Genomic DNA, 13,412 nt, shown 5'->3' on the forward strand with positions numbered 1-13,412 from the left:
ACTCATTCATGATTATAGGTTTAGGATTCTAAACTAGTATGAAAGCACTTTTAGTAAAATTTTCTCTTAATATAAGTCTAAATCTAAATTAGTTAAATTTTTAAATTGAATTTAATAAAATATCATATGAAAAATACAATTAAAAGAAAAAGAAAATGACATAGAAACTTGATATGATGAGCAAGACAGCATTATATATCCTTTTAGAGTGTTTTCTGGATTGTGGCCAAAATCCCAATGTTTTTTCCTTCCCCCATTAAAACCCCCATCAAATTTTCCTTTAAAAACACCACTCCTCTTCTCCCAATATCCCCCTCCTCTCCTTCTCTCTATGCCCTATTAAATACCGCCTTTCCCTGTCACTCCAAGTGCTGGTAGTTGTTGTTTTTAGCTAAAAAAAAACAAAAAAGAGTAAGAGGGTCATCAAGAAAAACTCCCTTTCCTCTCTCTATGCTCAAAGGGTAGATGTATTTTGCTGTAAAAATCCAGTCTTTACCATTTTCTTTGAGATTTGAGGGATAATCTTGGATACCCATTTAGTTTTCTTTGCTGTTGGATGTTGTTTGTGTCTGAAAAAAAGGGTGTTTTTTTTAGTGTTCATTGTTGTTTTTCTTACTGTTTTACTGGTAAATCTTGAGGATTCGTAAGATTCTGGCTGGACTCATTGGTTTGGGAGCTGGTGAAAGGAGGGTTTCTTAGCAAAGGTATAGTTTTTGATTTCATTCATTTCAAGAAAATTTTAGTTTCTTCAAAAATTGATTTTTGAGATCTATTTATTTGAGGACTTGTTTGTTTCTTGTAGTTTCCATTGCTAAGGTTTATGGTTTATTGTGTTCTATTGATTGTTCTGTATTGTTTGCTTAGTTTGTGGTTTCTTCTGGTTTTCTTTTCCCCCTTGGCACAACATGTGTGTATGGGAACAAAACCACATGTAGAAATCTATGAAAGTGGTGCTCCTTTCTTGATTAGCTAAATCTATTGTTGTATGTGTTTTTTGGGGATATTGCATTTTCTTCACATTTTGCGTCTCTTTTCATTAAATGCGTTTTAACTTATAGTGGTGAAATACTAGAGGTGGGATTTCCCCTTTTTGCTTGTAGGTGCTAGGACAAGATTGTTGATTTGTGTTTTGCTTGTGCTTTTTGTTTATGAAATAGTATTCTTCATTATGCATCTGTTTTATTGCCTTCGAACTCCATATGATAGGTATACGAGGCATCAAAAGTGCATTTACCTGTGTTATTAATTTATGTAAGTGTCCTCAATTTTGGAATGAAATGAAGTGTTGAAACTAAAAAGAGAAGATCTTTTGGTTTTATCTGTGAACTTGTGGTGAAAAGTCTCTCTCTAATATTTTTGGTTGTCAATATTTTACTTGCTTTTGAATGAAATGTTGCTTCTCCATGTCATTGCTCTTGATTGATGTTTCTTCTGTTAAGTGAGCCATGGTTGAAGTACAACATCACTATTTGACCTTTCATAAAAACAGCTTCATTAGATTGGATTTATTGATGTTGCTCAATCTGCTCTATTGAGCAACACTGTTTTGCATTGTACAACCTGGCCTATAGCCATCTCTAGGTCTTGTGATATATTCTTTATTTAACTTTCTCACAAATGCTTTGTTACAAATATGTTCATTTTCATGCTTTTTTATAAACCCCTCTTTGGGAGCTCCCACCACTTTATTCCCTCGGTGACACGAATCCACAGCCTTAGGGTTGGAGGTGGAGGGCGCTTACCACTTGAGCAACCATCTCTTGTCCTGCTTTAGGTTTTGATGTTGGATGATCTTGTAATTCTCTGATCTGATGTGTAATGTATTTGTGCACTTACTTATAGTAAGGATAACTGTTGTTTAGTGAATGAGATGGGGTTAATTTTTGTTTCATATAGTACATCTCACTCAATTTTACTCTTCTTTTTGCCTGTAGGTTTTCGTCCCTTTCCGTCATCATGGAAGGGGAAACCTCTTGGGTCAGTCATTGCCCTGATTACGTTGTACCAGACATGGTTGAGTTTGATTCATTTTCAGAGCTTAATGATGAAGAAAATAGAGAGGCTTCCTCAGTTCCTGTGGATTTGATACTGCCTGATGATTTACTGGAACGCATACTGGCCTATCTTCCCATTGCCAGCATTTTTAGGGCAAGTTGTGTGTGTAAAAGATGGTGTGAGATAGTGAATTCAAGAAGGTTCTTATGGAACTTCTCTCAGGTGCTGTCTCAAAAACCGTGGTACTTTATGTTCACAAGCTCAGAGGAGCCAGTTGGTTATGCCTATGATCCTTCCCTTCGAAAATGGTATAGTATTGACCTCCCTTGCATTCAGACATCAAATTGGTTCATTGCTTCTTCATGTGGATTAGTTTGCATCATGGACAATGACAGTAGAAGCGAACTATATGTTTGTAACCCAATAACCAAATGCAGCAAGAACCTTCAGGAGCCTCCTGGTCTCAAGTTTTCTGATTACAGTGCATTGGCTATCTGTGCAAACATGAAAACTTCTTGTTACAGTGTCGCCATTGTTAAATCTAAGCAAGTACCTGGTAACTTCTATCAGTGGGATCTCTCAATCCACATATACGATTCTGGAACAATGAAGTGGTTGACCCCTTTGACAGAGGTTCTAACAGGCTGGAGAGGTGGGGATGAAAGTGTCATCTGTGATGGTGTTTTGTACTTCCTGATCTATGCAACTGGAGGTGGTGGTCTAGAAAGTCGTCATGGTCTGATCACTTACAACCTCTCAAGCAGATCATCCCATTGTTCGTTAATAAAGACTTTCATTCCCGTGCCATGTTCTCTAACATGTGGTCGATTGATGAACCTCAAGGAGAAGTTAGTAATGGTGGGAGGGATTGGGAAACCAGACCGTCCTGACATAATTAAGGGGATTGGCATATGGGCACTTCAGGGGACAGAATGGCAAGAAATTGCCCGCATGCCACACAAGTATTTTCAAGGTTTTGGGGAATTCGATGATGTTTTTGCCAGCAGTGGCACTGATGATCTCATATACATTCAGAGTTATGGAGCTCCTGCCCTTCTTGTTTTTGACGTGAACCAGAAACAGTGGAGGTGGTCACAGAAATGTCCAGTGACAAAGAGGTTTCCCCTTCAGCTCTTTACTGGTTTCTGCTTCGAGCCAAGGCTTGAGATGTCTCCCTGATATGTGATTGGCACACCTTTGAGAATCCTATCATCATTTCCTTTCATGTCTTTTTGATTTTGTACTCCCTTTGTTGCTCTTTTCTTCCCTAGCTCCTCTCAATGCAAAGATTTCTGTGTTCTTGAAAGGTTTATACATCTTGTACCAGCCAATGAGGCTGCTAATTTATGAAATGAGAAATATTGTTAAAATTTTTTTGGGTACCACTCATTTCTGCTTTCAAAGGTTAATATTATTATCTATGTTTATAAATGTACTATGTCACACACATTTTTGAAGAGTCGAAGCATCGAGGGGTTATTATTACATTTCTTTATCTCTAGTTTCTGTGTTTGCATAAGCTAAAGTTCTCTTTCCCAAGACAGGGACAAGTTGTCTAAGCAAATCTCGAAGTCAAAACTGGAAGATGGGCTATCTTAACTTGTGACCTCATACTTTGCTCTTTACCAAACCAAAATTTCCCTTTCTTTTTCTCTGTTTCCCCAATGAATCCTCCATTTGGCAGCACATGATTGGCTTGTTTATGGACCTTTTTGCTCTTTTAGGCTTAGGACCACAGCTACTTACCAAATTGAGTTGATGAACCATGAGAGTTGGCAGCATACCTTCCACATGGGTCATGGAATAAGTGAGCTGTTGTCAAAAACCATTGGTGTTTCAAGATTTCACATCTCCCACAATAAAGTCTTTTCATTGGCTAATGACATACTCAATCTATTTTGCTAAAGTCATACTCATGCCCATGCCTTGAGTGTGTTTTGAGTTTTGGTACATCACTTGTTTCTTGTTACTATACCAAGAAAATGATGGTTTGGTTGCCAAACTGACCTAATTGCGAGGTACCAAGTACTCTATATAATATATCTGTTTATATTAAACCAACAAAGGTTGTGGTGAAGTGATAAATATTTCTTTATTTTTAACTAGAGGTCTCAGATTCAAGTCCTCTTGAATATGAAGTCGCTTTTGTTAGGGAATACTTCATCTTAATGTGAGACTTTTTGGTTTGAATTCGAATTTAATTAGACTTCAAAATGATTTCCATGACTGAAAATATAATAATATAAATAACATTTTTACTAGTTTATATTACACCTTTTCCATCTAGAGGGTTTCACAATTTATCACTAGCATTATTTTTTCAATAAAACTTTGGCGCTTTTGAATAATTGAAACTTTTTTTTAATTATTATAAAGAATACTCACCAATAATGATAATTGGACATTTAACAACTCTTGATGTGATATTTTTTTTTTTGCAGCAAATTATATTTTCATTCTTTCTACAAAGGTAACACTTGAATCAAAATAATATATAATATTAACCAAACTTTTTCATATATTAACTTTGATGAGTGGAGTGATACAAAAATTCATGTTGTTGCAAGTTTCATGCGTTTGGATGACTATTTTAGTTTGATATGTAAAAACAGATAAACTAGACTAGAATTTAAAATTAGTTACTATATATTTTTGTTACCTTGTTTTAAAACAAAAATTGGAATTTCACAGTTTTGTCTTCTTCACACCAAACAATTACACAAATTCCTAGGAGATATGTCTTATTGTCCGCTGAAGTTTGGATCACAGCCAAAGTAAAAAACAAAAAAACAAGTAAATAATATTAGTACTATATGTCTTAAGATTAATAAAAATCAACAATTTGAACAATTACTCCTTTACCAAGAGATAAGTTGGCATTTCAGATGTAAAATTTATGTCAAACTATTCATATAAAATAATATATATAGATATATTACGATTAATATCTGTATTATTAATTTCTGTATAATTCTAACCAACTACCAAATGATCCATATACTTAATGCTTAATGCTCATTTGATCCTATATAAATTATACGTCTTCCTTCGTTAACACTTTTGATTTTTGTATCTTTTTTAACAAATAAAGAGAAAATGATATAATACACGCCTCAACTTTGACATTTAGAGCTGATATATCCCTTATTATAAAAGTGACTCATATATATTCTATTGTTACACAAATGACTCAAATATATCGAATTTGTCTAATGGCCCATGCTCTTAATATCTAGTATAAAATACACAAGTCACAAACATTTGAAGCTAATTACATTCTATTTCGAAAGTTCATACGTTTAAAGCTAATTACATTCTATTTCGGAAGTTTCTTCAATATAACCAAAAAAATAAAAATAAAAAACCATTTTTTATTTGTGTTTTCTTTATACATCATTTTTTTGGTGGGCCTTGGGCTTGAAAATATCTGCTTTCCAACTGAGGCCAAATATTTGGGCCTTTGAGGAAACAATGAACCTCCATATTATAAGAGTATATACTCTATTAATAACAATTAACAAACAACAACGATAAATAACCAAAACTGAAATAAAAATGTTTTTGAAACCTTAAAAAAGTATATATTAATATTAGTGTCGCAGTATTAAATATTTGTCTTATTTCTAATTCATTGCATTTAAAGGCACCTAAAAGGTCCCTTTCACATCTTAATAAGAACTTATTTTTTCAGTCGATATATATATATATATATATAGTGAGAAAAAGAATGATACATAAAATGATAATTAGCAATACTTTGTTGGGGCAAGGCCCATGACTTGTCTATTTGTCTCACATTAAGATGGGCCCCATGTTTAGTTGGATTAGCAATTGAAGTTGAGCCATTTAGTATGGGCCCACCGGTTCCTTTCGGGTCCATCAATTCTGTCTGTCTTCCCCCCCTTTTTTTTTCCATTTTTGCCCCCAATAATCTTCTTTCATCATTTTTGAATTAAATGATTTATGGTGCCATTTCTCATGACCCGCCACTTTTTTATTAAAATAAAATATGAATATAAAGGGGGAAGAAACTAGAGTTGTGCTGAGGTTTGTGGAAGACTCTAGATATCCCTAGATATTTCCTTGGAAGACTAACATTAGAAGAAGAATAGTCCGTAGTGAAATATTCTAGAGAAGTATGGATATTTCCTAAGGAAGGTTATGGAAAAGGCCTTGGAATATTCTAGAGTTGTAGAAAATTCTAGAATAAGGACTAAAGTGTAAATATATAGAGACTTGTTATGATATCTCGTAACTCGTAATAGCCAAGAATAAGTTAAGAAACTAAATTTATTATTTTTGGAAAAAATAGGAAAAATCTGGAAAAATTTTCTAAGTTATGGGGACTAATTATTCCTAAGGAGATTTAAAATGTTTTCACATTTTGAGCAGGAAAGGAAGCTAGACTTCCAACAAAGCCCTTGGGTAGTTTTAGTAAAGAAGAAACTATGATTTGCAAAAGAGCTTTTAAAAGCTAAGTTTGAGCAAATTATCTCAAATGAGAGAAGAAGTTGTTTTTAAAACATATGAGTTAAGTATTTTGGAAGTATTATTGAGCACCGATATGGGGATACGAGTTCATATTAACTCAAGCCCCCATAAACCATGTAGCCAATATGGACAGATGAAGGGTCATTCTTTTTAGATGATTCCTTACTGTTTTTTAGCATAGACTAGTGGATCCACTTAGTAGTTCAGGTTCTATACTGACGGCAAGGTATAGCCTAGGTAAGTTCTTCTTAATCCTTTCAAGCTTTAAGTTGTTTCGCATTCCTATTCACATACTCGTACATTCAATGTACAAATGCAGTTGACCTGCATCGTATCATGATGCAGACGCAGGTAACAAGGATCAACATCCAGTGCCTCGTTGATCCAGTTTGAGCATCCAGAGTTAGTGGTGAGCCTTCTCGCATTCGGTTAACCTATTAATTGTTTTCAATCTTTTCATTATAGAATGTTGTAGGGTTTATCCTAATATTCAACTTAGTATTTTTAGAGGCTTTATAGATAAATAGTGTTAGTTCTGGATCTTTTCATTTGATTTGTAAACGATGAGACTTAATTGCCATTTTGGCCAGACTATTACATTTTAAGTTTTTCTCTTGAGAATGTTCCTTATTTTTATAAATGAGTTAAGTCAAGTCTTCCGCTGAGTTGAGTAAGCCAGGCCAAGGGTCCGCTCAAGGCCAACAATGGTCATTGGGTGCCTGCCGGCCACGTCCAGGGTGTAGGCTCGGGACATGACACTTGTGTAGTAATTTTTCTTTTACACTTTAGCCACATAGGAAGTAATATAAATAGAGGAGTTCTCATTTGTAAATGATCAAGCAAGTTGTAAAGCATTCTCCAAGTAATACAAAACCTTCTTCATAATCTTTTAAAATCTTTCTATGTCTTTCTTTGCATCTTCTTAGTTGTGTAGCTTCAATGGGCTTACTTGAGCTTATAAGATCATAAAAGATTTGTGAGTAAGTTGTCAAGTGTCGCACGATACATTAGTGCACTCTAAGTACGTAACAACGTGGTATCAGAGCAAAGGTTTGCATTAACAGAATGACTAACGAAGGGGACACAAACGCCGCTAGCACCATTAACACCGGGCTGGAAGCTGGAAAGAAGAACAACAAGGGAAAGAAGCACCAAAAGAGAAATAAGGAAATGTTGCTCGACCCCACACCAAGCGAGGCTCTAACATCTCACCCACCTTCGACCACCGAAGCAAGTGACAATAAACTTGGCTAGGAGGCCATCGACGTCACCGCTGGAGAGAAATGAATCGCACTGGTCTAAATGATGAGACAATCCATGAAGTTATTAGGCCGGCGTTTGAAAGTGACCGATTACAAGTTCAAGACTCTCGAGGACTTCACCTTTTAGGAGACATACAACCTTCACAAGGAGTTGGAGGGACGCCAATGTGCCGAGATTGGGATGAAGGAGACTATCACTTTCTTGGTTGTCGGCTCATGGAGGCATTAAACATGATCGAGACCATGAAAGCAGAGATGAAAACACTTAAGAAAGGCGTGGAAACTGGAGGACCTACGTCATTCGACTATGATCGGGAGGCCAAGGTCGAGGCTTCCAATCCACTTATATTCAAAGGAGTTTGTGACGCTCAAGAGGTGCAAAACTTTTTGTGGAACTTGGAAAATTACTTTAAGTTTAACCTAGTGAAGAACGACGAAAACAAGATCAACACCGTTGTGTTGTATCTTTCGAAAATGGTCATGCTGTAGTGGAGGCGTAAAGAGTCAAAAATAAAGAAGGGACTTTGCACAGTTGACACTTAGGAGCAATTACAAATGGAGTTCGAAAGGGTGTTCTTCCCTAACAACGCCATCTATGACGCGAAGCACAAATTTAGGGAGTTGAAGTAGACAAGCAACATTCGGGTGTACGTGAAGGGAATCATCACCCTTACGCTTCAAGTTCCTAACCTCACGGATGATGATATATTGTTCCATTTCATGAATGGGCTACAAAATTAGGCCAGGATGGAGTTGGAATGCCAACAGGTCAGAAATATCAATGAAGCCACCACGTAGGCCGAAGCTTTGAAAGACTTCAGACATAAAAAGCCCGAGAGGCAGAGGAGAAGAAATGAAAAGTTGTGACGACCATGTGGGGGAAATCGTGGCAAATTTGAGGAGCAACAACCACATCTCAAGAAGCATGATACTTATTAATCTGATGGCAAGAAGTTTGGACGTCAAAATGATGTCGAGAAAAAGGAAAAACCTACAAAGAAAAATGGTTGCTACATATGCGGTTGGCCGCATGGTTATGCAAGGTGCCCTGAATTGAAGAGCCTTGGTGCTATCGCGCGGTAGCGGATAGAGAAGGATGCATAAGAGCAAGGACAAGGCGTAAAGACGACATAGTTGGGCTTAATAGGAATTTGCGGAGCTATCACCTAGCAACCAGGAAAGTCGGAAGAATATGACGCGTAGTATGTCGATATCACGATCAATGGAAGACCTGCTCGTGCTATAGTCAGCACCGCTGAGGAGGCCAATGTCATGACCAAGACGGTAATGACAAGGTTGAGGCTGAGTTACAGTCTAAGTAACGCCTAAGTAACGTCCAATTCAGGACAATCAATACACCACCGACTCTTGTGAGCACTGAGCAGAGTCACGCATGACGTAAGCATCACGCTCTGCGAGTGGCAAGGTAAGACCAACTTCACTTTCACTCCTTTAGACCTTTTCGCTATAATTCTAGGGAAGGAATCCTTCCAAGAGTAACACGCGATGATCGACCCTTACATCCAACCACTTTGGTCATGAAGAAAGGAGAAACATGCATGGTGCCTGTCACGACCGGAATCTAGACCCCAGACGTGACCGGCGTCGTTGACCTCTCAGAGGTCGCAGACAAGCCTACTTACGTCATTCGTACTTTACATAGATCAATTTTTAGCGGAAAATTTGAATTTTTTTTATTCTTTAATCATACTTGCTAAACATTCTTTATATTTCGTAATCGTTCATCATCAACCATCTAACATTTAAGAGATAAGCAACTGAAAGAGATAATTCATTAAGTATTAATTGTATATCGGCCAAAATAGCACCAATACAAAGTCTGAACCAAAACAGGAAAGAAACGCTAGTGGAACATGCTCCACTGGCTCAACTCTAAAACTACGCTAGAATGTAAAACAGTAGCATCCTCGAAAGCACGAGGACATACCAAACTCCGGATGAATGCTGACGTCCAGATAGCTGCAACAAAGAACCTGTAGCTCTACCGTCCACCTGTGCCTGCACCTAAAAGTAGATGTTTGTATGGAATTAGTACACACTTGTACTAAGTATGGGTATATGCAAGCACACACCAGGGACATGCATGAGAAAGAATAGCTCTTTCCTAACAACATGATTTTTGGAAGTCAAGTCAGTGGACTTGCCAAATTGAGATTGGGGAAAGTTATGCCATGAGTGTGATATGCATCATTATAATTATCGTATGGCACACAACACATAACATATTCATATAGCACATAACATATAACACATACTTTCTTTCGTATTATTCATTCATATACCATGAGACCTTATTATCATAGACTTAACTTTAAGACTTTCCAAAATGAGGGCTCAACATATGGGACCTCAACTAGGGAGCCTTCTTTAGCAAACACAGAGTCTGCTTCATTCATTCATACATATTTCATTTCAATTCATTCATAGGCCAGTGCGAACACCAGCTATACCTAGGATGTAGTTTAAGACTTTTATCGGGTTTGCTGTGCAATGATCAAGAATAACCTAATGTCATTACCTGAATCTAGCTCACCTCTTGATTATCCTATCCTAACACCTTCGGTATCACTTTATATGATTCATTTGAGGCTGACCTCATTCATTCATTGGGAACTTTAACTTTAACCGACATAGATCATGTAAGCATCATGAAATCCAGTGTCTTCCCCACACCGAAAAGAGGTGGAATCACCGGCCAAAGCGATTCAATAATATGCTAGCGTATATGGGAATTTAACCCCGCCAGATCCCTATAGTGGCAATATAGGTTCAAAGACTAGGAGATGTATGGAGACCCATACCCGGCAAGCCGGACAGTCTCATCTCATGAGAGTTACGTGAACCTCCGCCCTTTCCGAAAGAAGGCATCACCGCTCATAGCTAGCCTATCGGTGCTCAGTATAAAGTTCCATTACATTCAACTCATACATCATAGAAGTTGGCTTCTAGTATGAGAACATCATAGCTCAATAGATGATTTCTCATCTCATCATTAGTATTAAGTGTTTTAAACTCAATATTTTCATTAGAGTGTTCATAGAGACTGGTCTCTTCATTATCTTACACTCACATTGGTAAGTACGTATTGGTAACATTTACTTAGGCTCATTTGAGATTGCTCTCATCATATACATTAGTCTCACATCATGGTTGTCACCCCATTCTTCATTTCATTACGTATATCTTAGGTTCACTTATTTTTGAACGTATGTTAAACTTATGTGTTTATACATACAAGCCATGGGGCTTCACTTATAATTCGTTAAGTGATTCTTATTTTCCTAAGATTATGCATTACAAGACTTATGTATCTTGTATATATACCAAGATCTTGAATTTTTTTTTTCAAAGTAGATGACATTATTCTTGAATATTTTTACTCACGTATGACTTATGTATCAATACGGAAGTTTGGGCACGGGAACCCAATTCTTGAATCACTTGGATATCATTTATATTTATATATATATATATATTTTTTTATTGCTTTTATTTCTAATATTCATAACATTAGAACTCTAATTTAAATCTTACAATTTAGATAACGAATATGTTGTATTGCGTACTGTTAACCCATTGTTAATTTAGCTTATATCAACTATACGTGCCTCTTTTTTTTTTTGTTAACACCCAATATGGTACAGCAAAGGAACACCTTATTTAGAGTATAAATTTTATAATGTAAATATTGTAGTGACCAAAAAAAAATCATTGCTTGTTCTAGTTGTACTTTGTGTCACATATAATATTAGTATATTAAACATCATTAGATATAGCAGTAGCTAATTTACAATAAATAAGTATATGAAATCACCAAATTATCTTGTACTTAATTTTGTACAAACACGTCACTTACACTGCTAGTAAGTAAATATTAACTAATTATAATCTTATAGATGTTCAAGTCACTGACAATATGTTCAAGGCGCCTTTTTTGTGACAACCCCCTCGGGATTCACATATTCAGGTATTGTCTCTGCCGTGGGCGACCATTCGCTCTTTTTAATCCCCTCTTATTGGCATGCAGCCTCAAGGGAGAATCGAACCCGTGACCTATGGCTCCTTTACATCCCTCCCAAGGAGATCGCCTCTTACCAATTGATCTGCAGCTCAATTGGTAAGAGGCGATCTCCTTGGGAGGGATGTAAAGGAGCCATAGGTCACGGGTTCGATTCTCCCTTGAGGCTGCATGCCAATAAGAGGGGATTAAAAAGAGCGAATGGTCGCCCACGGCAAAGACAATACCTGAATATGTGAATCCTGAGGGGGTTGTCACAGTGCCCCTAGTTAAGGTACCGAAGATGGAAGAACAAGTCCGTCTAACAACCATGCAGCTCGTAGGAGACCCTAAAAAGAAAAAGTCAGTGTTTATAGACATCATTGCAAGTTTGGAAAAAGACAATGGTGCCAAGGAGTCCTTGCTGCTGGTACTAGAGAAGGTTCATAAGGAAAACAAGGTCGTGGTGCGAAAGAAGTCACCAAGGCGCGTGCCTCCTAGGAATGAGGTAGATTGTAATATTGTGCTAAAAATGATCAAAAGGCAATTGAAGGAGTTGCGCGAGGGAGTTGATTGAGTAAACGGACTATTGGTTGCGCATACGAGATGACAAAACTCGATTATCCATGCAGCAGCAATGAGACGCGGTCGTCGAATCAATAGATGGGAGAGACTTTCACGTCCTACCACTTGCTATTCAAATTTTACATTCGGATAGGTGCGGAAGTGTCTAGAGTTGTGGAGAGGTTTATAGAAAAATCTAGAAACTCTTAGATATTTCAAGAAGGCTTTGGAAGGTCCTAGAATGTGTAAAGAATTCTAGAACATGGACCAAAGTTTAAATATTGTTGTCAAATAATTTTTATTACACTTTAGCTCCTAGGTTGTAGTATAAATAGATTGGACATTCATTTGTAAATCATCCAATCAATTGTAAGTAATCTTCTAAGCAATATAAAGTTTCTTTCAAATATTTCTAAAAAGATTAATGAGTAAGTTTTCAAGTGTCGCAAAAAGCTTTAATACTAAGTCCGTGATACATTTCTCATAATTACAACATGAAGAAAATAGTGACAATGATGTTACAAGTCTATATAAAAGTTTAATTTGTTAAAAGAATAAGCAATTTTGCGTATTTAAGAAAAGATTTCTACATGTCCCCTCATGTGTGGTTCTTGTTATTTTCCTTGATCAAGTTTGTAAAATTTTATTTGATGATGAGTGGTTGTGTAATGTATAAGAGGCAACAAGTTTGTAATTTTTAATATTTAGAAAAATACATTTTATCCTTCATTAGTTTTGTAAGGGTCTTCAGAGAGATATATATTATAATATATTTAAATTACAGTTTAGAAAAACAAAGAAAAACAAAATATTTTTGTGTTGACGCATATATAATATATATAATATATATAATATGATCACTCACGAAAAAATTTAGGAAGATTCAAATTCACTTACAATATCTTCACTTGTTTGACTTGTTCAACAATAATCATCTTGACTTGTCTCATCTAAAAAAATAACAATCCAACAATATTGATGGCTTAAAAACAAACTCTGACTACATCTTGTTCTAATTGAACACATCAATTCCTGATAAAGTGTTACAACTTGATACTTTTCATTCATTATAAGAAAATGTT

The 13,412-nt window shown here is 36.2% G+C and overlaps 1 protein-coding gene across 1 annotated transcript; it reads left to right on the plus strand.

Annotated features, from left to right (window-relative positions):
• Positions 1 to 242: 242 nt before the first annotated feature.
• Positions 243 to 3,376, plus strand: HWS (F-box protein HWS). Its single transcript, NM_001347312.1, is given in 2 exon segments — positions 243 to 704; positions 1,935 to 3,376. A coding segment is annotated over 1 exon segment (1,218 nt). The 5' UTR covers positions 243 to 704; positions 1,935 to 1,956; the 3' UTR covers positions 3,175 to 3,376.
• The last annotated feature ends 10,036 nt before the right edge of the window (positions 3,377 to 13,412 follow it).

The sequence above is a fragment of the Solanum lycopersicum genome, chromosome 1 (genome assembly GCF_036512215.1).
Source record: "Solanum lycopersicum chromosome 1, SLM_r2.1".
Lineage (NCBI taxonomy): Eukaryota > Viridiplantae > Streptophyta > Magnoliopsida > Solanales > Solanaceae > Solanum > Solanum lycopersicum.